General features: G+C 52.8%; 1 protein-coding gene across 1 annotated transcript; it reads right to left on the bottom strand.

The window, feature by feature from the left end:
- Nucleotides 1-216: 216 nt before the first annotated feature.
- On the bottom strand, nt 217-23,167 carry MFSD8 (major facilitator superfamily domain containing 8). Its single transcript, XM_038747934.1, is given in 13 exon segments — nt 217-783; nt 1,017-1,258; nt 1,547-1,650; nt 1,800-1,934; nt 2,541-2,658; nt 4,904-4,959; nt 5,294-5,438; nt 5,870-5,983; nt 6,577-6,637; nt 6,639-6,818; nt 11,843-11,886; nt 16,198-16,289; nt 23,059-23,167. Coding segments are annotated over 13 exon segments (1,653 nt in total). The 5' UTR covers nt 23,127-23,167; the 3' UTR covers nt 217-489.
- Between the last annotated feature and the right edge of the window lie 594 nt (nt 23,168-23,761).

Genomic DNA, 23,761 nt, shown 5'->3' on the forward strand with positions numbered 1-23,761 from the left:
ACCCCCCTAAAGTCGGCAGCATCAGACAGAAGCCCCGACCCGGGCCGGGGGCGGCGCCCCCTCCTATTGTGTCCCTCCCCGGGCCCGGGGGGCGCGTGAGAAGTCGGGAAGCGGAGGCTCCGTGAGGAGGTGTTTATTTTAAGGCAGATGTTCATAATATAAGCCAGAATCCGGGAGCGAGTCCTCTCTCGGGGCTGCCGGCATCCCCGGGGGGGGGGTCCGGGGCAGCAGGCCCCCAGCAGCTCTTCTCGGGGCTCGCCCGCCGGCCCCGCTCCGGGCTCCGCCTCTGCCCGGCCGGACCGCTAAAGCACCACCGAGACTCCAGTGCCGTTTCCCTGTGGCCTTCCCTCAGGAAGGAGATGCCCACCACCTGTCCATCGGTCCATCCGTCCTTCCCTCCCGCCGTGGCCCAGTGTCCAGGGCGGCGGGGGGATGGAGGGTGGCATGCTGTGCGTGCCCCGCCCCATGGGCCCTCCGCCCAGCCCGGGGCTAACTCGCTCCCCGCTCGGGGGAGGGCGGGGGACGGGAGGCAAGGAGCGGCCCGGCTCCGGGGTCTCGGGGCGCCCCGGGGGGGGCCCAGCCCGTCCGCTGAAGGGGTCGGAGGGAGAAGGCGACGAGCCTGGGGTAGATGGCGGCCAGCAGGGCCAGCGTGAGGAGCAGCAGGCCGCACACGGACCCGAAGGCCCAGCGCGGGCCCAGCCGGCTGTACACCTGGCTGACGAACACGGGGCCCAGCACGCGGGCCCCGCTCCCGGAGGCCGTCAGCCAGCCCATGTACACGCCCTGCAAGGGGGAGTGGGGTGGGGGGCGCAGAGGGAGGGACGGCTTGAGACACAGAGCCGCCCACCCCTCCCCTCCCTACCCGTAGCCCGGCCTGGGGGGACGGATGGACGGACCTATGGAAACGGCCGGGCCTTCTGGGGGGCCGCCCCTCCGCCCTCCCCGCCGTGGAACGGGGAGCGTGGCTCGGTAAGGCCTTGGTCTGGTGGCCCGCCGGGGCCGGGGTCGGGGCTGACCTGCGGGCTGGGTCCCAGGATCTTGGAGTAGAGCGTGTAGGCCATGACGCTGCAGGCGGGGTAGCCCAGCCCGATGAGCACGTCCGCCGTCAGGTACTGGGCCAGGTGGATGACCGGCGTGTTGAAGCACCAGGACTGGGCGGCCGGGCAGCCGGTGGCCTCCTGCCCGTCCCGCGGGCTCGCCCACCAGGCCGCCGCCCTCTCTCCGGGGGGCCCCGTGGGAGCCGAGCCGTTGCGCAGGTCTGGAAGAGGCGGACACGGGCCGCGTGGCGTCCGGTTTGATCAGCGGCGCGGTCCCCCATTCCCGGTGGGGCTCGTGGTCGGGGGGCGACGGGTCTCTTATCCCCATTTTAGACGGGGAAGACGGAGGCCCGGCCAAGTGAGTCGCCCGAGGTCACCCAGCAGGTGAGTGGCCGAGGATCCCCGTGGCCTGCATTCTCCGGGCTCCCGCCCTCCGTGAGAGTCGTGTCCCCCGCCCCGCCCCGTGCTCCCCACCACCGCCGCGGTGCCCGGTTTCAGGGGATGCCTACCTTCCCACTGCACGGCCGGGAACTGGTGGCCCCAAGGCAGCAGGATGAAGAATCCGGCCAGGACGAGGAGGAGGCCGCCCAGCAGCACCGCCCGCTCGCCCGTCCTGGGGGACCACGGCGCCGCTCCGCTCACCGTCCGGCGGGGCCGGGGGCTTCCTCCGGGGAGCTCACCTCCCCCCGTCCCCTTCGGAAATCACGGACCCCAGGGAGGAGGATGGGGGCCGCCCGACCCCCCCCGGCTCGGTCTCCTCACCTCCTGGAGAGGAACTTGACGCCGAGGAAGACGGCGACGGATTCGACTCCGAGGGCGGCCAGGATGAGGCCGTTGTAGAAGACGGCCCGCTCGCGGGTCCACGCGTACATGTCCATGGTCAGGGGAGTCACGATCCTGGGGGCCGAGGGGCGGGACGTTATTATTATTATTATAATGGCATTTATTAAGCGCTTACTATGTGCCAAGCACTGTTCTAAGCACTGGGGAGGTTACAAGGTGATCAGGTTGTCCCACGGGGGGGGGGCTCACAATCTTAATCCCCATTTTACAGACGAGGGAAATGAGGCACAGAGAAGTTAAGTGGCTTGACGAAGGTCACACAGCTGACAAGTTGAACACGCTGCAGACGCTACACGCGCAACTTTTTTGGCGCTTCGTCCAGAAGTGTTCGCTTCCCCCTCCCCACTTTTTTTTTTTTTTTAAATCGATCGGTAGTATTGATGGAGCGCCTGCTGTGTGCACAGCCCTGCGCTACGCACTCAAAAGAGATCAGTACAGTAGACACGACCCCAGTCCTGGAGGAACCACGACTATAATAATCATTATGGTATTTGTGAAACGCTTACTATGGGCCAAGCACTGTTGCAGAACAGAGGAGCCGTGATCCCCGCCTTCCAGGAGCTGCCAGGACTGCACTAAGCGCTTGGAAGGGGACAGTAGACAAATTTTCCTGGGGTTGAGGGTGGAGCAAAGATCTAGCATCCCGGGGTTGACACTTACGTCTCAAACAGCGCGAAGATGAAGAGGATGACGAAGAAAAGGACGTTGGTGGCCACCACGGCCACGTGGTCCACCGTCCCCGGGGCGTCCCGGCCCTCTGAGGCAGGCAGGATCCCCTCTGTTGGGAGAAGCCACGATCGGTCCCCTTGGTCCCCCCGTTCTCCCCCACCGAAACCCCATCGCGACTGAGGCATCTCACTCGGTGGTATTTATTGAGCGCTTACTGTGTGCAGAGCACTGTGCTAAGCCGTTGGGAGAGCACACTGTAACGACTGAAGAGGCACATTCCCTGCCCAGAGCGAGTTTCCAGTGTAGAGGGATTATCTCGGAATAATAATAATAATAATAATAATGGGGGGGGGGGGGTACTTAATAATAATGATGGTATTTGTTAAAGGGTTACTACGTGCCAAGCACTGTTCTAAGCCATGGGAGAGGCCACTGTAACGACTGAAGAGGCACATTCCCTGCCCAGAGCGAGTTTCCAGTGTAGAGGGATTATCTCGGAATAATAATAATAATAATAATAATTGGGGGGGGGGGGGGTACTTAATAATAATGATGGTATTTGTTAAAGGGTTACTACGTGCCAAGCACTGTTTTAAGCTATGGGAGAGGACACTGTAACGACTGAAGAGGCACATTCCCTGCCCAGAGTGAGTTTCCAGTGTAGAGGGACTATCTCGGAATAATAATAATAATAATAATAATAATAATAATAATAATAATGGGGGGGGGGGGGTGGTACTTAATAATAATGATGGTATTTGTTAAAGGCTTACTAGGTGCCAAGCACTGTTCTAAGCCATGGGAGAGGCCACTGTAACGACTGAAGAGGCACATTCCCTGCCCAGAGCGAGTTTCCAGTGTAGAGGGACTATCTCAGAATAATAATAATAATAATAATAATGATGGGGGGGGGGGGGGTACTTAATAATAATGATGGTATTTGTTAAAGGCTTACTATGTGCCAAGCACTGTTCTAAGCGCTGGGGGAGATACAAGGTAATCAGGTTGTTCCTTGTGGGGCTCACAGTCTTCATCCCCATTTTACAGATGAGCTAACTGAGGCCCAGAGAAGTGAAGTGCTTGCCTAAAGTCACCCAGCTGGCAAGCGGCGGAGCTGGGATTCGAACCTACAACCTCTGACTCCCCAGCCCGGGCTCTTTCCACTAAGCCACGCCGGGTGCCAGGCGTTGTAGTAAGCGCTGGGATTGATAAAAAAACAAGTCGGGTTGGACACGGTTCCACGTGGGGCTCCCAATCTTCCCATTTTACAGATGAGGGAACTGAGGGCCGGAGAGGTGAAGTGATTTGCCCCAGGTCACGCTGCTGGGAAGTGTACTTTCCAAGCGCTCAGTACAGTGCTCAATAAATACGATTGAACGAATGAAGTGGCGGTGGCGGGATCAGAACCCAGGTCCTTCTGACACCCAGGCCCGGGCTCTACCCATTAGGCCGTGCTGTTTCTCGTGCCGTGGTGGGCGTCAGTAGCCAGGCGGGCGGTGGTCTTTCTCCCCGGTCCGTGGGGCTGGGGAGGATGGGGGGGCACCCTCAGCTTCTGCCCCTGCAGCCTCGCCTTCCAGTGGTTTCCCACCTCTTCATCATCATCATCATCATCATCATCATCAATCGTATTTATTGAGCGCTTACTATGTGCAGAGCGCTGTACTAAGCGCTTGGGAAGTACAAATTGGCAACATATAGAGACAGTCCCTACCCAACAGTGGGCTCACAGTCTAAAAGGGGGAGACAGAGAACAAAACCAAACATACTAACAAAATAAAATAAATAGAATTTATAATAAATTACAATATAATAAATAATATAATAATTTATAATAAAGTAATTCCCACCTCTCCCCTGGGCGTCCGGGTGGCGTGGCTACCAAGGCGCCGGGGGTCCAGCAAGTGCCCGGTGCTTTCTCAGGACTTCCCCCCCCAACCCACCCCTCCTGCCAAGTACAAGGGAAGACCACCTACGTGCGGGCAAGCGAGGCTCAATAAACCCCACTGACTGATGGACTGCCCGTCCGCCCCTAGGACGGATGACCCCGTATCCTCCCCTGCGCTTAGCACAGTGCTTGACGCCTTGTGAGCGCTCCGCAGACACCACCACAATTGTTCACCCTGACAAGGGGCTGGACTGCCCCTAGGCCGTGGTCCAGTGCCCTCTAAGGCTGCCAGGGGTGGGTGGGCACCCCCGCTCGCCTCTTCTCTGAGGAAAATCCAACCGAAGACCGGGACCCCCGGACCCTCCCGGGAATCGGATTCCTCCCCTCACGCCAGGGAACCACTCGACGGGTGGGAGAGGAGGTACCCATCTCCGGCCTGGGGTCCCCCCCGTTAGCGTTGGGGCGTTACCGGGTCCGACGTTCACGCTCTTGCACAGCCGGCCCAGGTCGTCCACTCGGTGTTCTCTGCGAGGCACAGAGACGTGCGGCGCTGTGGGTCCGGCAGGGTTGGGGCCCACGTCTCCGGGGCGAGAAGGGAACGTGGAGCCCAACTGAGGGGAGGGGCGGCGGTGGGGAAACCGTGTCACCCCAGGCCGTCACGTTCACTGGTATCCTTGAGACTCGGTTTCTCCGCCACAAAGGCCCGTCCCACGGGGACTGTGGCAGGCGGTGGGAGCCGTCTCCCCCACACCCTGCGGGCCGGCTTGGGGCAGAATGAATCTGTCCATGCCGCAGATGGATGGGTGGATGGATGGATGGACAGAGAGATGAAGGGAGGGAGGTAAGGACGCTGGGTTACCGTAGCAGGGCGACAATGACGAGGATGTTGAGGAGGCCCAGGAGGGCGGCCAGGAGGACGGGCGCGGTGTACATGTTCAGCTGCAGCCCGATGGCCGCCCACGTCACGCCCTCTTCGCCGATGAAGGAGAAGCAAGTCTGAATGGCTGACGGCGGGCGGGCGGGCACACGAGAGACACACAGAGAGAAAAACCACCGCTCCCTGAGCCGGGGGGGAAAGGGGCGTCGGGGAGGGGGCCCTGGCCGGCCCGGCCCACCCCGACATCTCTCCCCCTCGGTCCCTTCCATCCTGCCCGCTCGGCTCCAGGCCGCGGCTGCCAGTGCCGGTCACTTCGAGTGTGAGGGCGGCCTGAGTCCAGGCTGAGAAACTGGGTTCCCCCCCGCCCACCCCCCCACACGCAGCACTCATCACAGTGCTCGGCACCCGGGAGGCGCCTCAACCCCATAATGGAGACTATTCCTCCAGCAGGTGCGAAGAGACCACCCGGCCGCCACACAGCCAGCCCGCGGGGGGGCTGAGAAGACGGAGAGCCCGGCCAGTGCCCCCGCCGCCCGTCCGCCCGCCCGTTCCCCGTACCCGGGCCCAGGATGAAGCCGAGGGCTTGGCAGGCGCCGGTGTTGGCCATGGAGCCGGTGCGCTCCTGAAGAGACGTGGCCCCCGAGATGTAGGAGCGGACCACCGCCACGTTGCCTGGAATGGAAAGGCCAGCCGGGCTCAGCGGCCGGCCGAGGGGCTCGGGACCATCCACTGTGACTGATTAAAGACACCCGGTGTGGCCTGAGACTCAGAAGGACCTGGGTTCTAATTCTGGCTCCGCCACTCGTCTGCTGGGTGACCTCGGGCTAGTCACGTCCCTTCTCTGGGCCTCAATTCCCTCAACTGTAAAATGGGGACTAAAACTATGAGCCCCAAGTAGGACGTGATTAGCTTAGATCTACTCCGGCGCTTAGTACAATCAATCAGTCGTATTTATTGAGCACTTACTGTGTGCAGAGCACTGTACTAAGCGCTTGGGAAGTACAAGTTGGCAGTGCCTGGCCTGTAGTAAACTCTTAACAAGCACCATTTTTAAAAAAAAAACCAAAAAGCCCCGTGCTCATCCCGACTCCGCCTTTCGTCTGCTGCGTGACCTTGGGCAAATCACTTCACTTCCCTCAACTGTAAAATGGGAGTAGGATCCCTCTGCTCCCCACTCCTTAGGGTATGAGCCCCAGAAGGGAAAGGGCTTATGTCCGACGGGAATCTCTCCTCTCTATCCCAGTGTTTTTAGCGCGGTGCCTTACCGGCCCCAAAGCCCACCAGGCTGCGGGCAGCCAGCATGTAGAACTTGTTGTGGGACGGGGGGGGCGTGGACGTAGGCGTACAGGCAGTTGGCCGCCACCGAGATGGAGATGGACACGACGAGGGGCTCTCTTCTCGGCCGATAATTCGACCACAGCCCGAACAGGGGAGAGGCCACCATCTGGCCCAGGCTAAACGAGGCGATAACCCAGCCCAGAAAGCTGGCGTCCGCGGAAGCGTCGATCTGCGGAAAGAGGGGAGGTGTGTTAAGGACCGGCCTTCCTCCCCGTCCCGCAGCTCCGAGGGTTGCCGGTTTAGGGACAGAAATGAAGCCGGGACTGCGGGTTTACACCGCCTACTCTCTACCGTGTTTTTTGTGGAATGGGATCACTCAACCGGTGGGTGTTTTTTATCGAGGGCTTACTGGGAGCAGAGCGCTGTACTACACGCTTGGGAGAGGAGAACACCACCATAGGGTTGGTAGACGCCGTCCTTGCCCACATGGAGCACCGCAGCCTATATACCTGTATATATGTTTGTACATATTTATTACTCTATTTATTTTACTTGCACATATCTGTTCTATTTATTTGATTTTGTTAGTATGTTTGGTTTTGTTCTCCGTCTCCCTCTTTCAGACTGTGAGCCCACTGTTGGGTAGGGACCGTCGCTATATGTTGCCAACTTGTACCTCCCAAGCGCTCAGTACAGGGCTCTGCACACAGTAAGCGCTCAATAAATACGATTGATTGATTGATTGGAAAGAGCCCGGGCGTGGGAGTCAGAGGACCTGAGTTCTAATCCTGGCTCCACCGCTCGTCTGTTAGCTGACCTCGGTGAGAAACTTCACTTCTCTGAGCCTCAGTTTGCTCATCTGTAAAATGGGGGTTAAGACTGTAAGGGCCGAAGGGGACATGGATCGGGTCCAACCCGACTGGTTACATCCAGTTTCAGCCAGTGTTACTTGGCGATGCTGTCACTCAGTCGGGGAATCCTCCGATCACAAGTAGCGTTCCTGGAGATCCTGCCAGGGACCCTCCAGTCACAACCAGCGTTATTGGAGCGTCCGCCAGGGATCCCCCAATCACAGCCAGGGTTACGGGAGATGCGGTCAGGGATCTTCCAATCACAGCCAGGGTTACGGGAGATCCGGTCAGGGATCCTCCAATCGCAGCCAGGGTCACCCGAGAGCCCCCCCGCAAGGATCCTCCAATTATAGTCAGTGTTACTGAAGAGCCTGTCATCATCATCATCAATCGTATTTATTGAGCGCTTACTGTGTGCAGAGCACTGTACTAAGCGCTTGGGAAGTACAAACTGTCAAGGGTCCTCTAATTACAATTAGTGTTTCTGGTTCCAATCAAAGCCAATGTTCCTGGAGCTCTTATAATAATAATGATGGCATTTATTAAGCGCTTACTCTGTGCAAAGCACTGTTCTAGGCGCTGGGGAGTTTACAAGGTGATCAGGTTGTCCCACTGGGGGGCTCATGGTTTTACTCCCCATTTTACAGCTGAGGTAAGTGAGGCCCAGAGAAGTGAAGCGACTGGCCCGAGGTCACACAGCTGACGAGTGGCGGAGCCGGGATTTGAACCCGCGGCCTCTGACCCCAAAGCCCGGGCTCTTTCCACTGGGCCACACTGCTTCCCAATCCTACCAATCACAGCCAGGGATACTGGGCCTACTGCCAGGGGATCCTCCAATCACAGCCAGGAGTCCTCCAATTACAATCAGTCTCATTGGGAGGCCACCTGGGACCACTATTTAAAGGCAGCCTCAAGGCCTGCTGGTTCAGAGTGCGAGAGGACTCAGCGGTGAAGCCTGGCTGGGGTTGGCTGGAGGAGACCCACGGAGGAAAGGCTATTTTCTAATCGCTAAATACCCACAGATTAGGTGGAGAATATGAGGAAATAAGGCCCTGTGTGAGCAGAGGAAGAAGGTGTTTATCGACTTTATTATATTGTTCTCCGCAGATGACAAGGGTTCAATATATACCATTGATAATGAGTAAGTGCTTGGTCAATGCTTCTGGGGGCACTAATTGGATGAATGTGAAAATTTTACTGTTTTTGAGCAGGGGGAATAAGCACAGGGTGGAGAAAGAAAAAGAAGCAAGATGGGTTTGAATTACAGCGTGGGGGATTTAGGGCAGACTTTGGAAGAGTTCAGGATTGACTACGAGGAAGATGTTTTTTATAAACTAAGTGCTTACGTTGTGCCAAGCAAAGTACTGAGCACTAGAGTAGATGATGATGGCATTTGTTAAGCGCTTACTATGTGCAAAGCACTGGTCTAAGCGCTGGGGGAGGTACAAGGTAATCAGGTTGTCCCAGGTGGGGCTCCCAATCTTCATCCCCATTTTACAGATGAGGTAACTGACGCTCAGAGAAGTTAAGTGACTTGGCCAAGGTCACATTCATTCAATTTCATTTACTGAGTGCTTACTGTGTATAGAACACTTTACTAAGCACTTGTAACAGACATGTGGCGGAGCAGAGATTAGAACCCATGACCTCTGATTACCAAGCCTGGGTTCTTTCGACTGAGCCAAGCTGCTTCTCTTTATCTACTATAAAGAGAAAAGATATACAAAGATATCTACTTTAATATACTTTATCTCTTAATCTACTATAAAGAGAAGCAGCGTGGCTCAGTGGAAAGAGCCTGGGCTTTGGAGTCAGGTCATGGGTTCAAATCTCAGCTCTACCAATTGTCAGCTGTAGGACTCTGGGCAAATCACTTAAAGTCTCTGTGCCTCAGTTACCTCATCTGCAAAATGGGAATTAAGACTGTCAGCCCTCTGTGGGACAAGCTGATCACCTTGTAACCTCCCCAGCGCTTAGAACAGTGCTTGGCACATAGGAAGTGCCTAAAAAATGCCATTATTATTACTATTAGATAGAAATTAATCAGTCCTTGTCTCACCTGGGGCTCACAGTCTGTGCCAGGAAGGAGTAATTAGTCAATTAATCGTTCTTAATTAGTGCTTACTGTGTGCAGAGCGCTCTGTACTAAGCGCTTCAGATAGTACAACCTAGCAGATCCATTCCCTTCCCATAATGGGTTACAGTCTAAAGGGAGAGACAAACATTAATAGAAATAAACCAATGAGATATTTGGACATAAGTGGTGTGCGGCTGGGAGCAGGAGGATGAATTCAGTCATTCATTCAATCATATTTATTGAGTGCTTACTGTGCAGAACACTGTACTAAGCACTTCATTCATTCAATCATATTTATTGAGCGCTTACTGTGCAGAACACTGTACTAAGCACTTGGGAAGTACAAGTGGGCAACATATAGAGACGGTCCCTACCCGACAATGGGCTCACAGTCTAGAAGGGGGGAAACAGACAACAAAACACGTAGACGGGTGTCAAAATTGTCAGAACAAATAGAACTAAAGCCATATGCGCATCAGCAAGTCAGGATGACACAGAAGAGGGAGTGAATGAGGGCTCAGTCAGGGAAGGCCTTTCGGAGGAGGCGCGTCTTCAATAAGGCTTTGAATTGGGCGAGTCACTGTCTGTAGGATATAATGATAATCATCAATCGTATTTATTGAGCGCTATGTGCAGAGCACTGTACTAAGCGCTTGATGGCATTTGTTAAGCGCTTACTAGGTGCCAAGCACTGTTCTAAGCACTGGGCAGTGGTGGGGGGGGGGGGATACAAGGTAATCAGGTTGTCCCACATGGGGCTCACAGTCTTCATCCCCATTTTCCAAATGGGGGAAGTGAGAGGCAGTGAAATGACTTGCCCAAAGTCATACAGCTGACAAGAGGTGGACTGGGGATTAGAACCCATGACCCCTGACTCCCGAGCCCCTGCTCTTTCCACTGAGTCAGGCTGCTTGCATTCCGGGCCAGAGGTGGGTGGCAATCGAGGAGATGTGGAGAAAAGGTTGGCGTTAAAAGGAATGAGGTGTGTGGGCTGGGTTCTGGGAAGAGAACAGCCAGGTAAGGTAGAATAATGATGGCCTTTTATTAAGCGCTTACTATGTGCAAAGCACTGTTCTAAGCGCTGGGGAGGATACGAGGTGATCAGGTTGTTTTACGGGGGGCTCACAGTCTTCTTCCCCATTTTACAGATGAGGTCACTGAGGCACAGAGTGACCTGCCCAAAGTCACACAGCTGACAATTGGCAGAGCAGGGATTTGAACCCATAATAATAATAATAATGATGGTATTTAAGCTCTTGCTTACTATGTGCAAAGCACTGTTCTAAGCGCTGGGGGATGCGAGGTGATCAGGTTGTCCCACATGGGGCTCGCAATCTTAATCCCCATTTTACAGATGAGGGAACTCAGGTACAGAAAAGTTAAGTGACTTGCCCAAAGTCACACAGCCGGTAAGTGGCGGCACGGGGATTAGAACCCGTGACCTCTGACTCCAAAGCCTGTGCTCTTTCCACTGAGCCACGCGGCTGGCTGATGGAGGGCTTTCAAGCCGAAGATAAGGAATTTTGGATTGACGTAGAGGTGGATGGGCAACCACTAGAAGTTTTTAAGGAGTGGGGAAGCATGGACCGAAAGTTTGGGTTGAAAAATGGTCTGGCAGCAGAGTGAAAGGAGGGCTGGAGCGGGGAGAGACAGGTGGTGGGGAATTTAACGAGACAGAGTAATCAAGGAATGGTAGGATAAGTGATTGGATGAATATGGTAGCAGTATGGATGAATAGGGGTGGTTTTTTCCCCCATTTTACAGGTGAGGAAACTGAGGTTCAGAGAAATGAAGTGACTTGCCCAGTGTCCCCCAGGAGACAAGAGGCGGAGCCGGAATTAGAACCCAGGTCCTCGGATTCCCAGGCCTGGGCTCTTTGCAGTGGGGAAGCTGAAATGGGAGGGCTGTTCATGCCCTCAGGGGCCCCCCACCAGCCCCAGCCCAGGTTTCTCGGGACAAAAGCCCTGCAGAAGCAGTGTGGTCCAGTGGGTAGAGCCTGGGTGGAGGAGTTAAAAGATCTGGGTTCCCATTTCAGGCTTGCCTCCTGCCTGCTGTGTGACCTCGGGCAAGTCACTTCTCCTCTCTGTGCCTCAGTTACCTCATCTGTAGAATGGGGATCAAGACTGTGAGCACCCTGTGGGAAAGGGCCTGTGTCCGAACTGATCATCTTGTATCTACTCCGGGTAGGGCTCAGAACAGGGCCTGGCAAATAGTAAGCATTTAGCAAATATCACAATTATCATTACTATGAACAAATACCATCGGATTACTATTAGCAGTTGTGTTACCATTGTTGTTGTGTTTTACCGTTCGCGTTTCACCCACCTTTTGGAGGTATGGCCAAATGGACATGATGACAATGGAAAACCCTATAAGACGTGAAAGGAGTACAGAGAAAGTGGAGTTACCTCGCATTCGCATTATATCAGAGACCTTAATTTCCCAAATTGAAGACTGCGAGCTCCATGTGGGACAGGGACTGTGTCCAACCTGATTAGCTTTTATCTGCCTCAGTGCTTAGTACAATGCCTGGCGCGTAGTAAGCGCTTAACTAATACCATAAGAAAAAAAAAATTCCCCTCACCTAACTCTAGCAGAGTTGGCACAGCAGGGATTTGAACCCATAATAATAATAATAATAATAATAATAAGGATGGTATTTGTTAAGCGCTTACTATGTGCAAAGCACTATTCTAAGCGCTGGGAGATACAAGGTGATCAGGTTGTCCCACATAGGGCTCACAATCTTAATCCCCATTTTACAGATGAGGGAAGTCAGGCACAGAGAAGTTAAGTGACTTGCCCAAAGTCACACAGCCGGTAAGTGGCGGCACCAAGATTAGAACCCATGACCTTTTTTTTTTCTTTCAGGGTATTTGATAAGCGTTTGCCATGTGCCCGGCACTGTACTGAGCACTAGGGTGGATAGAAGCTACTAGGTTGGACACAGTCCTTTACCACATGGGGTTTGTGGTCTTAGTAGGAGGGAGAACAGGCAATGAATTGCATTTTAATCATTCATTTGATCATATTTATTGAGCACTTACTGTGTGAGAGCACTGTATTAAGCGCCTGGGAGAGGATGATCTAGTAAGAAGCAGCGTGGCTCAGTGGAAAGAGAAGAGGCTTTGGAGTCAGAGGTCATGGGTTCAAATGCCGGCTCCGCCAATTATCAGCTGTGTGACTTTGGGCAAGTCACTTAGCTTCTCTGGGCCTCAGTTCCCTCATCTGTAAAATGGGGATTAAGACTGTGAGCCCCCCGTGGGACAACCTGATCACCTTGTTAACCTCCCTAGCGCTTAGAACAGTGCTTGGCACCTAGTGAGCGCTTAATAAATGCCATCATTAATATATGTTGCCAACTTGTACTTCCCAAGCGCTTTGTACAGTGCTCTGCACACAGTAAGCGCTCAATAAATACGATTGCTTGATTAATAAACAGACACTGTCCTTGCCCACAACGGGCTTGCGATGAAAAAACCGAGGCCCAAAGAAGTGAACTGATTTGCTTGGTGGGCACGGAACGTGACTCTACCAACTCTAAAGAATTTGTCATCTCCCAAGTGCTGAGTCCAGTGCTTGGCACACAGTAAGTGCCTGATAAATACTACTAATTAATGGATGGGGCTAAATTGCCTTTCAATCCGTTCAAAGCTTTGGGGCTCGATTTAATAATAATAATAATAATGGCATTTATTAAGCACTTACTATGTGGAAAGCACGGTTCTAAGCGCTGGGGAGGTTACAAGGTGATCAGGTTGTCCCACGTGAGGCTCACAGTCTTAATCCCCCTTTTACAGATGAGGTAACAGGCTCAGAGAATTTAAGTGACTTGCCCCAGGTCACACAGCAGACATGTGGTGGAGTGGGGATTCGAACCCATGACCCCTGACTCCAAAGCCCGGGCTCTTTCCACTGAGCCACGCTGCTTCTGGACAAGATTTTCAGAATGGCTAGCTGGACCAACCACCACTATAGCTCAGCGTGGGGAAATTGGGGAAATTGTGTGTTGTGTGGACTTGTGTGATAAGGCTGGATTTTGCTTGCTTGTGGGTTTTCAAGGGGAAACGCGTACAGAACGCACACAACCAGAATTCAGTGCCCATTATTATGAGGATAATGACAGTTGCTGAGAAGTGTGCTGGTCAAGAAAACCTGACCTAGGAATCTACCTCAGCAGGGCATCGCAACCAATAACGTTTATTCAGCACCCCTGAGTTCAGAGCACTGTACTGAGCGTTCGGGAGAGACCAGTACAGTTAGTAGGCACGGTCCCCGCCCTGGAGGAGCACCAGTCTGTGTGAGCACTTGGGAGAAGACACTAGTTAGCAGACATAACGTGACATGGAGAAGCAGCGTGGCTCGGTAGAAAGAGCATGCGCTTTGGAGTCAGAGGTCATGGGTTCAAATCCCGGCTCCGCCAACTGTCAGCTGTGTGACTTCGGGCAAGTCACTTCTCTGGGCCTCAGTTCCCTCATCTGGAAAATGGGGATTAAAACTGTGAGCCCCCAGTGGGACAACCTGATCACCTTGTAATCTCCCCAGTGCTTAGAACAGTGCTTTGCACATAGTAAGCGCTTAACAAATACTATCATTATTATTTTATTATGACCCCTGCCCTTCAAAGGTTTACTGTTTGCAGAGACCTGTACTGAGTGCTAGGGAGAGAACTCTAGTAGACCTGAGGAGTTTGAGGCAACTGAGCCCCCACCCCCATCCAACCCCAGGGGCAATAATAATAATGATGGCATTTATTAAGCACTTACTATGTGGAAAGCACTGTTCTAAGCGCTGGGGAGGTTACAAGGTGATCAGGTTGTCCCACGGGGGGCTCACAGTCTTAATCCTTTATTCTATTTAGTTCATATGTCTTGTTTTGTTGTCTATCTCCCCCTTCTAGACTGTGAGCCCGCTGTTGGGCTGTTGGGTAGGGACCGTCTCTAAATGTTGCCGACTTGTGCTTCCCAAGCGCTTAGTACAGTGCTCTGCACACAGTAAGCGATCAATAAATACAACTGAATGAATGAATGAGTTTAACAACCTATTGTGTGCAGGACATTGTCCTAAGCTTACACTGCATAAATTCCTGAGAGTATGAAGAGAGTAAATGTAGATGAGTTACTTAGTAATCTGATATCTGGGCAATAGAGAGGAGCAAAGTACTGAGTACTTGGGAGAGTACAATACGGTAGGAATAATAATAATTATGGCATTAGGTGCTTACCAAGTGCCAAACACTGTACTAAGCACAGGGGTAGCTACAAGGTTATCATGTTGGCTATAGTCCCTGCCCCACAAGGGGCTCGCAACCTAAATAGGAAGGTTAACAGGGAATGAATCGGCATGTTACAGAAGAGGGAACTGAGGCCCAGAGAGGTGAAGCGACTAGGCCGAGGTCACACGGCGGCAGAGCTGAGTTAGAACCCAGGTCCTCTGACTGCCAAGTTTGGGGTCTTTCCAACATCATCATCATCAATCGTATTTATTGAGCGCTTACTGTGTGCAGAGCACTGTACTAAGCGCTTGGGAAGTACACCGCCCTGCTTCCCAACCACGAAAGGCCTGGAACCGTCAGTCTTCTGGCGCGGAAACAGAGGTGGGAGGCCCTCATCAGTTAGGCCCCGTGGTCGACAAAATCGTCGGGCGGTTCAGGGTTGGCCTACAATGGTGTCTGCAAATAGGGTCCCTGCCCAAGAGAAGCTTAGCCTGCGGCGGAGAGAGATGTTACAAGTTCATTATACAAGGGAAAACGGAACAAAGAATGGCATTTCATGAGTGCTTCCTTTGTGCAGAGCACTGTACTGCTCTGTACAGAGGACGGGACAACGGAGTTGGTAGTCATCCTTGCCCATGAGGAACTTACAAGGGGAGAGAGATGTTAAAATAGATAATGGAAGGGGAAAACAGTACAAGGCAGTGGTATTTATGGAGCGCTTACTGTGTGCAGAGCACTATACTGAGCGGTTGGGAGAAGACGCGTTTCCTGGCCACAATAAGCGTACTGGCTAAAAGATGGACATGAGAAGCAGCGTGGCTCAGTGGAAAAGAGCCCCGGCTCTGGAGTCAGAGGTCATGGGTTCAAATCCCGGCTCTGCCAATTGTCAGCTGTGTGGCTTTGGGCAAGTCACTTCACTTCTCTGGGCCTCAGCTCATCTGTAAAATGGGGATTAAGACCGTGAGCCCCCCCATGGGACACCCTGATCACCTTGTAACCTCTCCAGCGCTTAGAACAGTGCTTGGCACGTAGTAAGTGCTTAATAAATGCCATTATTATTATTACGAGTGTTGGGAGGCTGGGTTAGATCTAAGTGCTTAAGGGAGGAAGTCCCGAGTGATTAAGCAATTCAGTGTGGCCTGGGAGTGAGAGGACCTGGGCTCTAATCCCGCCTCCCGCCATACGTCTGCTGTGTGACTTTGGGCAAATCACTTCCCTTCTCTGGGCCTCAGTTACCTCCGCAGCCAGATGGGCAGCCGATCCTTATCCCTCTTCCTCAGGCCTTGAGCCCCAAGTGGGACAGGGACTGGGTCCCACCCGATTAACCTGTATTGCCCCCGGCTCCTAAGACGGTGCTTGGCACATAGTAAGCGCTGAACGGGTACCCTGACCATTATTTTGGCGTGGCCTCCCTTCTGGCCTCCGCTCCCCTCCCCCCGGGGAGAGGGCGTGGGGGGGTACTGACCGACGCTGCTGAGGAACACGGTGAGATAGAGGACCCTGATGGATCGCCATCGGCTCCGGTGAAGCTCTTCCGTTTCAATCACCTCCCACCGGCTGAGGGAAGAGGGCAGGGCCGAAGGTCTTCCTGGGCACTGATCCAGGGCACACACGCATACAGACACACACACACTCTCTCTCTCACACACAAACACACAGACGGACATACAGAGACACACACACCCATTATCTGCCCCGATTACCCTATGGAAATCCAGGACGTGGTCAACCAAGAGGCCCTGGAGGACCTGGGTCACCGTCAACGACCGACGACAAACTGAGGTAAGGTCAGAGCCCTGACTTGCTCCCTTTCTTCATCCCTTTTAGACTGTGAGCCCACTGTTGGGCAGGGACTGTCTCTATACGTTGCCAATTTGTACTTCCCAAGCGCTTAGTACAGTGCTCTGCACATAGTAAGCGCTCAATAAATATGATTGATGATGATGATGATGATTATCCCCCCCGTCCCCTCCTTGGCTTCCAGTCCCACAGCACTTTTATATGTCCATGCATTTCATTTACAGTGTGCTTAACAAATACCAGAATTATTATTATTTCTGTTCACGTCTGTCTCCCCACCTGGCACTTAAAACAATGCTCGGCACCTAGCAAGTGCTTAACAAATACCGTAATCATCTAGACCAGAAACTCTTTCTGGGCAGGTGATGTGTCTGTTTATTCTACTGTCCTCTCCCAAGTGCTTATTACTCTATTTATTTATTTATTTATTTATTTATTTTATTGCTCTATTTATTTATTTATTTTACCTGTACATACCTATTCTATTTATTTTATTTTGTTAGTATGTTTGGTTTTGTTCTCTGTCTCCCCCTTTTAGACTGAGAGCCCACTGTTGGGTAGGGACTGTCTCTCTATGTTGCCAACTTGTACTTCCCAAGCGCTTAGTACAGTGCTCTGCACATAGTAAGCGCTCAATAAATACGATTGATGATGAGCCCACTGTTGGGTAGGGACTGTCTCTATATGTTGCCAACTTGGACTTCCCAAGCGCTTAGTACAGTGCTCTGCACACAGTAAGCGCTCAATAAATACGATTTATTGATTGATACAATGCTCTGCACACAGTAAACGCTCACTGAGATCAACTGAATGAATGAACGAATGGGTCGTGGTGGAAAGCGGCCGGGAGTGGGGAGACCCGCGGTCCAGTTCCAGGGCTTCCCCAGCCGGCTGTGTGGCCCCAGGCGTGTCGCTTGACCTCTCTGGGCCTCGGTTTACTCATGTGTGTGAGGGGGTTCAATCCCTGTGCCCCCTTGCCCTGAAAGTGGGAGTCCCCAACTCCCCCCAGGGCTCAGGATGGACCTCGGCGCAGAGAAGCACTCTCCCATCTTTTCCAGCACTATAATAATAATCGTGGGATTTAAGTGCCTCCTATATTTCAAGCACTGTACTAAGCACCATGGGTAGATAGGAGATGGGCGTGCCGTCTAAGTAGGAGGGACAGCTTCACTTCTTGGTGCCTCAGTTACCTTGTCTGTAAAGTGGGGATATAGACGGTGAGCCCCACATTGGACAGGGACTGTGTCCATTCCAATTTGATTGTTTCCACCTTAGGGCTTAGTACAATGCCTGGCACAGAGGAAGCACTTAACAAATACCAGAGTTATTGTTATTATGGTTATTATTAAGGCCTTTCCCTCACCTTAAAATGGGTGTCCAAGAAGAAGGACATTATCCAGAACACTTCCCAGACTGAGCCCCCTCCTTCCTCTCCTCCTCCTTCCCCTCCCCACAGCACCTGTATAAATGTATATATGTTAGTACGTATTTATTACTCTGTTTTACTTGTACATATTTATTCTATTTATTTTATTTTGTTAATATGTTTTGTTTTGTTGTCTGTCTCCCCCTTCTAGACTGTGAGCCCGCTGTCGGGTAGGGACCGTCTCTGTATGTTGCCAACTTGTACTTCCCAAGTGCTTAGTACAGTGCTCTGCACACAGTAAGCGCTCAATAAATACAACTGAATGAATGAACTCTTAGACGATGTGCTCCACACCAGAGGCAGAATCCTGAGCCAGGATGGGCCTTGGAGGAAATAATCATCACCATCAATGGTATTTACCGAGATTTTCCTGTGTGCAGGGCACTGTATGAAATGCTTGGGAGAGGCAATACAGCAGAGTTGGGAAGTCACACTCCCTGCTTCCTAAGGAGCACAGGGATCTGAAGTTTCTGTCCCACAGAGGAAATCCGGGAGCCTCAGGGTGAGGGGTGACAGGGATTGAACCCCCCCTCACACTGTCCCTGTCTCTTGGAGTACGTAGAAGGGCGATCAGACAGTCTTCTACTACTGTGGGCCTGAGGTTTAACGTGATAAATGTTTACCAAATGCCACCATTATGACAATCATCAGGATTTTACATCTGATATTAGAAAAGCCAGATATTGAAAAATGAGACTTGTGTTCAGCCCACTGGGCCATGAATCAATCAACGGTATTTACTGAGGGCTTACTGTGTGCAGCCAGGACTTTACTAAGTGCTTGGGAGAGGACAATAGAACAGACCCGTTGCCTGCCCCCGACGAGTGGGGAGGGGGAGACAGACATTAATAGGAACAAATAAGTGATGGATAGGGACGCAAGTGCTGTGGGGCTGAGGGAGGGGGGAATCAAAGCGAAGAAATAAATACACAAAATCTGAGGCGGGCAGCAGGGATGCAATCTCCATTTTGCAGATGAGCGAAGCTTCGACTAACATCTCTACGCTAATGACACCCAAATCTACATCTCCGCCCCTGCTCTCTCTCCCTCCAGGCTCTTATCTCCTCCTGCCTTCAGGACATCTCCATCTGGATGTCTGCCCACCATCTAAAACTCAATCTGTCCAAGACTGAGCTCCTTATCTTCCCTCCCTAACCCTGTCCTCTCCCAGACTTTCCCGTCACTGTAGACGGCACTACCATCCTTCCCGTCTCACAATCAATCAATCAATCGTATTTATCATCATCATCATCAATTGTATTTATTGAGCGCTTACTGTGTGCAGAGCACTGTACTAAGCGCTTGGGAAGTACAAGTTGGCAACATATAGAGACAGTCCCTACCCAACAGTGGGCTCACAGTTGCACAAGCCTGCAACCTCGGGTCACTGGTTCTAATCTTGACTCCACCACTCGTCTGCTGGGTGACCCTGGGCAGGTTACTTCCCTTCTCTGGGCCTCAGTTACCTCATCTGTAAAATGGGCATTGAGACTGTGCGCCCCATGTGGGACGGGGACTGTGTCCAATCCGATCTGCCTGTATCCACCCCAGTGCTCAGTCCAGTGTCTGGCACACAGTTAAGCGCTTAACAAATACCATAATTACTATTATTCCGCTCCCACATGATTTCCCCTCCCACTGCAGAGCCCTTTCGGGGCCAAGATCATCAGTCCTTTGAAACCAGAGCAGAGAGAGTCAGCCTCAGTCCTGACTGGGTCAAAATGATCTTGCTTCCAGAAGGGCTGAGACCCAAGAGGGCTAGACTCCCAGCTTGGTAACCCTTTTCTCCCTCCCCCTTAGCCTGGGAGACCGGGACTGCGTCCGGTCTGCTCGCATCGTACCTCCCCGCAGTGCTCAGCCCCCTCCTTCTGCTCCCCCTCCTCCCCATCCCCCTGCCTTACCTCTTTCCCCTCCCCACAGCACCTGTATAGATGTATATATGTTTGTACATATTTACTTATTTATTTTACTTGTACCTATTTATTCTATTTATTTTATTTGGTTAATATGTTTTGTTTTGTTGTCCATCTTCCCCCTTCTAGAGGGTGAGCCCGCTGTTGGGTAGGGACCGTCTCTATATGTTGCCAACTTGGACTTCCCAAGCGCTTAGTACAGTGCTTTGCACACAGTAAGCGCTCAATAAATACGACTGAATGAATGAACCTGGGTGTCGTCCTCGGCTCCGCTCTCTTGTTTACCCCTCACATCCAAGCCGTCACCAAAACCTGCCGGTCTCACCTCCGCGACATTGCCAAGATCCGCCTTTTCCTCTCCATCCCAACCACTACCCTGCTCATTCAAGCTCTCATCCTATCCCGTCTGGACTACTGTATCTGCCTCCTCTCCGATCTCCCATCCTCGTGTCTCTCCCCACTTCAATCCATACTTCACACCGCTGCCCGGATTGTCTTTGTCCAGAAACGCTCTGGGCGTATCACTCCCCTCCTCAAAAATCTCCAGTGGCTACCAATCAATCTGCGCATCAGGCAGAAACTCCTCACCCTGGGCTTCCAGGCTGTCCATCCATCACCTCGCCCCCTCCTACCTCACCTCCCTTCTCTCCTTCTACTGCCCAGTCCGCACCCTCCGCTCCTCCACCACTGTACATATAAATCTATATGTACAGATTTATTACTCTATTTCACTTGTTCTGATGACTTTGACACCTGTCTACATGTTTTGTTTTGCCTGTCTCCCCCCTTTTAGACTGTGAGCCCACTGTTGAGTAGGGACCGTCTCTATATGTGGCCAACTTGTACTTCCCAAGCGCTTAGTACAGTGCTCTGCACACATTAAGTGCTCAATAAATACAATTGATTGATTGATTCTAGACTGTGAGCCCGTTTTTGGGTATGGACCCAAAACTTGTACAAGTTGTACTTCCCAAGCGCTTGGTACCATGCTCTGCACACAGTAAGCGCTCAATAAATAGGATTGAATGACTGAAAGTCAGAGGACCTGGGTTCTAATCCCTTCCCCGCCACTTGTTTATTGTGTGACCTTGGGCAAGTGACCTCACTTCCCTGGGTCTGTTACCTCCTCTGTAAGATATGGTACTCGGCCAATTAATTAGTCCAGTGCTCTGCACACACTAATCACTCAGTATATACAGCTGGTTGCTGAAAATGTGGATTCAATCCCTGTTGTCCCCCCTACTTGGACCGTGAGCCCCTTTTGGAACCAGATGGCGTCGCCTCTACCCCAGCGCTTAGTACATAGGCAGCAAGCACTTGAGACCTAGGGACCGCCTCTATATGTTGCCAACTTGTACTTCCCAAGCGCTTAGTACAGTGCTCTGCACACAGTAAGCGCTCAGTAAATACGATTGAATGAACGATACCCTCACGATTTGGGCAGCAGCGTGGTTTAATGCAGAGTCTGGGCCGGGGAAGCCCTAGGAGCTGGGTTCAAATCCCGCTCCGCCACCACCCTCCCGGGTGACCGCTGGCAAGTCACTTCACTTCTCCGGGCCTCAGTTTCCTCATCTGCAAAACGGGGCTTCCTTCCCTGTGCTCTTTCCTACTCCGAGGACGGGCACTGTGTCCCATCCAATGTGCTTGTACTTGCTTAGTACAGTGCCTGGCATGTAGTAAATACCTATGATGATGCCATTATTATTTTGTATCATGCCCCGGCGTTTTCGTGTAGTGCTTGGCACATGATAGGCGCTGAATATATGTATATCCTGCATATATGTACATATGTTCCTGTATATATGTTTGCATGTATTTATTACTCTATTTTATTTGTACACAGTTATTCTATTTATTTTAATATGTTTTGTTTTGTTGTCTGTCTCCCCCTTCTAGACTGTGAGCCCACTGTTGGGTAGGAACCGTCTCTATATGTTGCCAACCTGTACTTCCCAAGCACTTAGAGAAGCAGTGTGGCTCAGTGGAAAGAGCCCGGGCTTTGGAGTCGGAGGTCAGGGGTTCGAATCTCAGCTCCACCACATGTCTACTGTGTGACCTTGGGCAAGTCACTTCACTGGGCCTCAGTTCCCTCATCTGTAAAATGGGGATTAAGACTGGGAACCCCCCTGTGGGTCAACCTGATCCCCTTGTAACCTCCCCAGTGCTTAGAACAGTGCTTTGCACATAGTAAGTGCTTAATAAATGCCGTCATTATTATTAGTAGTAGTAGTACAGTGCTCTGCGCACAGTAAGCGCTCAACAAATACGATTGAATGAACACTTTTAGACTGTGAGCCCACTGTTAGGTAGGGACTGTCTCTATGTGTTGCTAACTTGGACTTCCCAAGCGCTTAGTACAGTGCTCTGCACACAGTAAGCGCTCAACAAATACGATTGAATGAACACTTTTAGACTGTGAGCCCACTGTTGGGTAGGGACTGTCTCTCTATGTTGCCAACTTGGACTTCCCAAGCGCTTAGTACAGTGCTCCGCACACAGTAAGCGCTCAATAAATACGATTGATGATGATGATGATGAACACGTGCTAAGACTGGGAGCCCCAATGGGGGACAGGGCCTGTGTCAGATCTAACAATGACGGCCCTTATTAAGCGCTTACTACGTGCACAGCACTGTTCTAAGCGCCGGGGGGGGGGGGGGATACAAGGTGATCAGGTTGTCCCATGAGGAACCCCATTTTCCAGATGAGGGAACTGAGGCCCAGAGAAGCGAAGTGACTCAACCGGGTGACAGGTGGCGGGGTCGGGATTTGAACCCACGACCGCTGGCTCCAAAGCCCGGGCTCTTTTCCGCTGAGTCACGCTGCTTCTGATAAGATGACGCTTAGTACAGTGCCTGGCACGTACTGGGCGATTTATATATGTATATACATATATATGTATATATGTTTGTACATATTTTTTTACTCTATTTATTTATTTATTTTATTTGTACCTATCTATTCTATTTATTTTATTTTGTTAGTATGTGTGGTTTTGTTCTCCGTCTCCCCCTTTTAGACTGTGAGCCCACTGGTGGGTAGGGACCGTCTCTCTATGTTGCCAACTTGGACTTCCCAAGCGCTTAGTACAGTGCTCTGCACATAGTAAGCGCTCAATAAATACGATTGATGATGATGATGATGATGATTTATGGGGGGGGTGGGGGAGGGCGGGGTCCCCTCTCACCTGCTCCCTGAGGAGGCTTCGTGTCCCAGCAACGGCTCCCGCTCGGCGGCGGAGCCCGGCCCCGCCATGGCCTCCTCCGCCAGGAAGCCTACCGGCTTGCCCGCCTGGTGACCCGCGGCGCTCGGCCGCGGGCAGGGCCGCCTGGTGCGCATGCGCCGCTCCAGCGGGAGAGTGGCCCGTCCTCGGTGCGCATGCGCAGCACCAGCCGGCGATCGGGACGGTTCCCGATGCGCAGGCGCCGCGCCAGCGGGCGACTGGCCCGTTTCCAGTGCGCATGCGCCGCGTCGGCGGGCGCTTGGGCCGCTTCGCAGTGCGCAAGCGCCGCGCCAGCGGGCGATTGGGCCTGTTCCCGATGCGCATGCGCCGCTCCAGCGAGAGCGGGGGGGCGGTTCCCCGGTGCGCATGCGCCCCGCCAGCTGAAGACGGGCCCTTTCCCAGTGCGCATGCGCCGCGCCAGCGGTTGTTTGGACTGGTTCCCAGTGCGCATGCGCCGCGCCAGCGGGGGATTGGGCCGGTTCCCGGTGCACTTGCGCCGCGCCTGCGGGAGATTGGGCCGGTTCCCAGTGCGCATGCGCCGCGCCAGCGGGCCATTGGGGCGGTTCCTGATGCGCAGGCGCCGCGCCAGCGGCAGACGGACCGGTTGCCAGTGCGCATGCGCCGCGCCAGCGGAGGCTTGACCAGTTTCCAGTGCGCATGCGCCGCG

Source organism: Tachyglossus aculeatus, chromosome 6, assembly GCF_015852505.1.
Source record: "Tachyglossus aculeatus isolate mTacAcu1 chromosome 6, mTacAcu1.pri, whole genome shotgun sequence".
Lineage (NCBI taxonomy): Eukaryota > Metazoa > Chordata > Mammalia > Monotremata > Tachyglossidae > Tachyglossus > Tachyglossus aculeatus.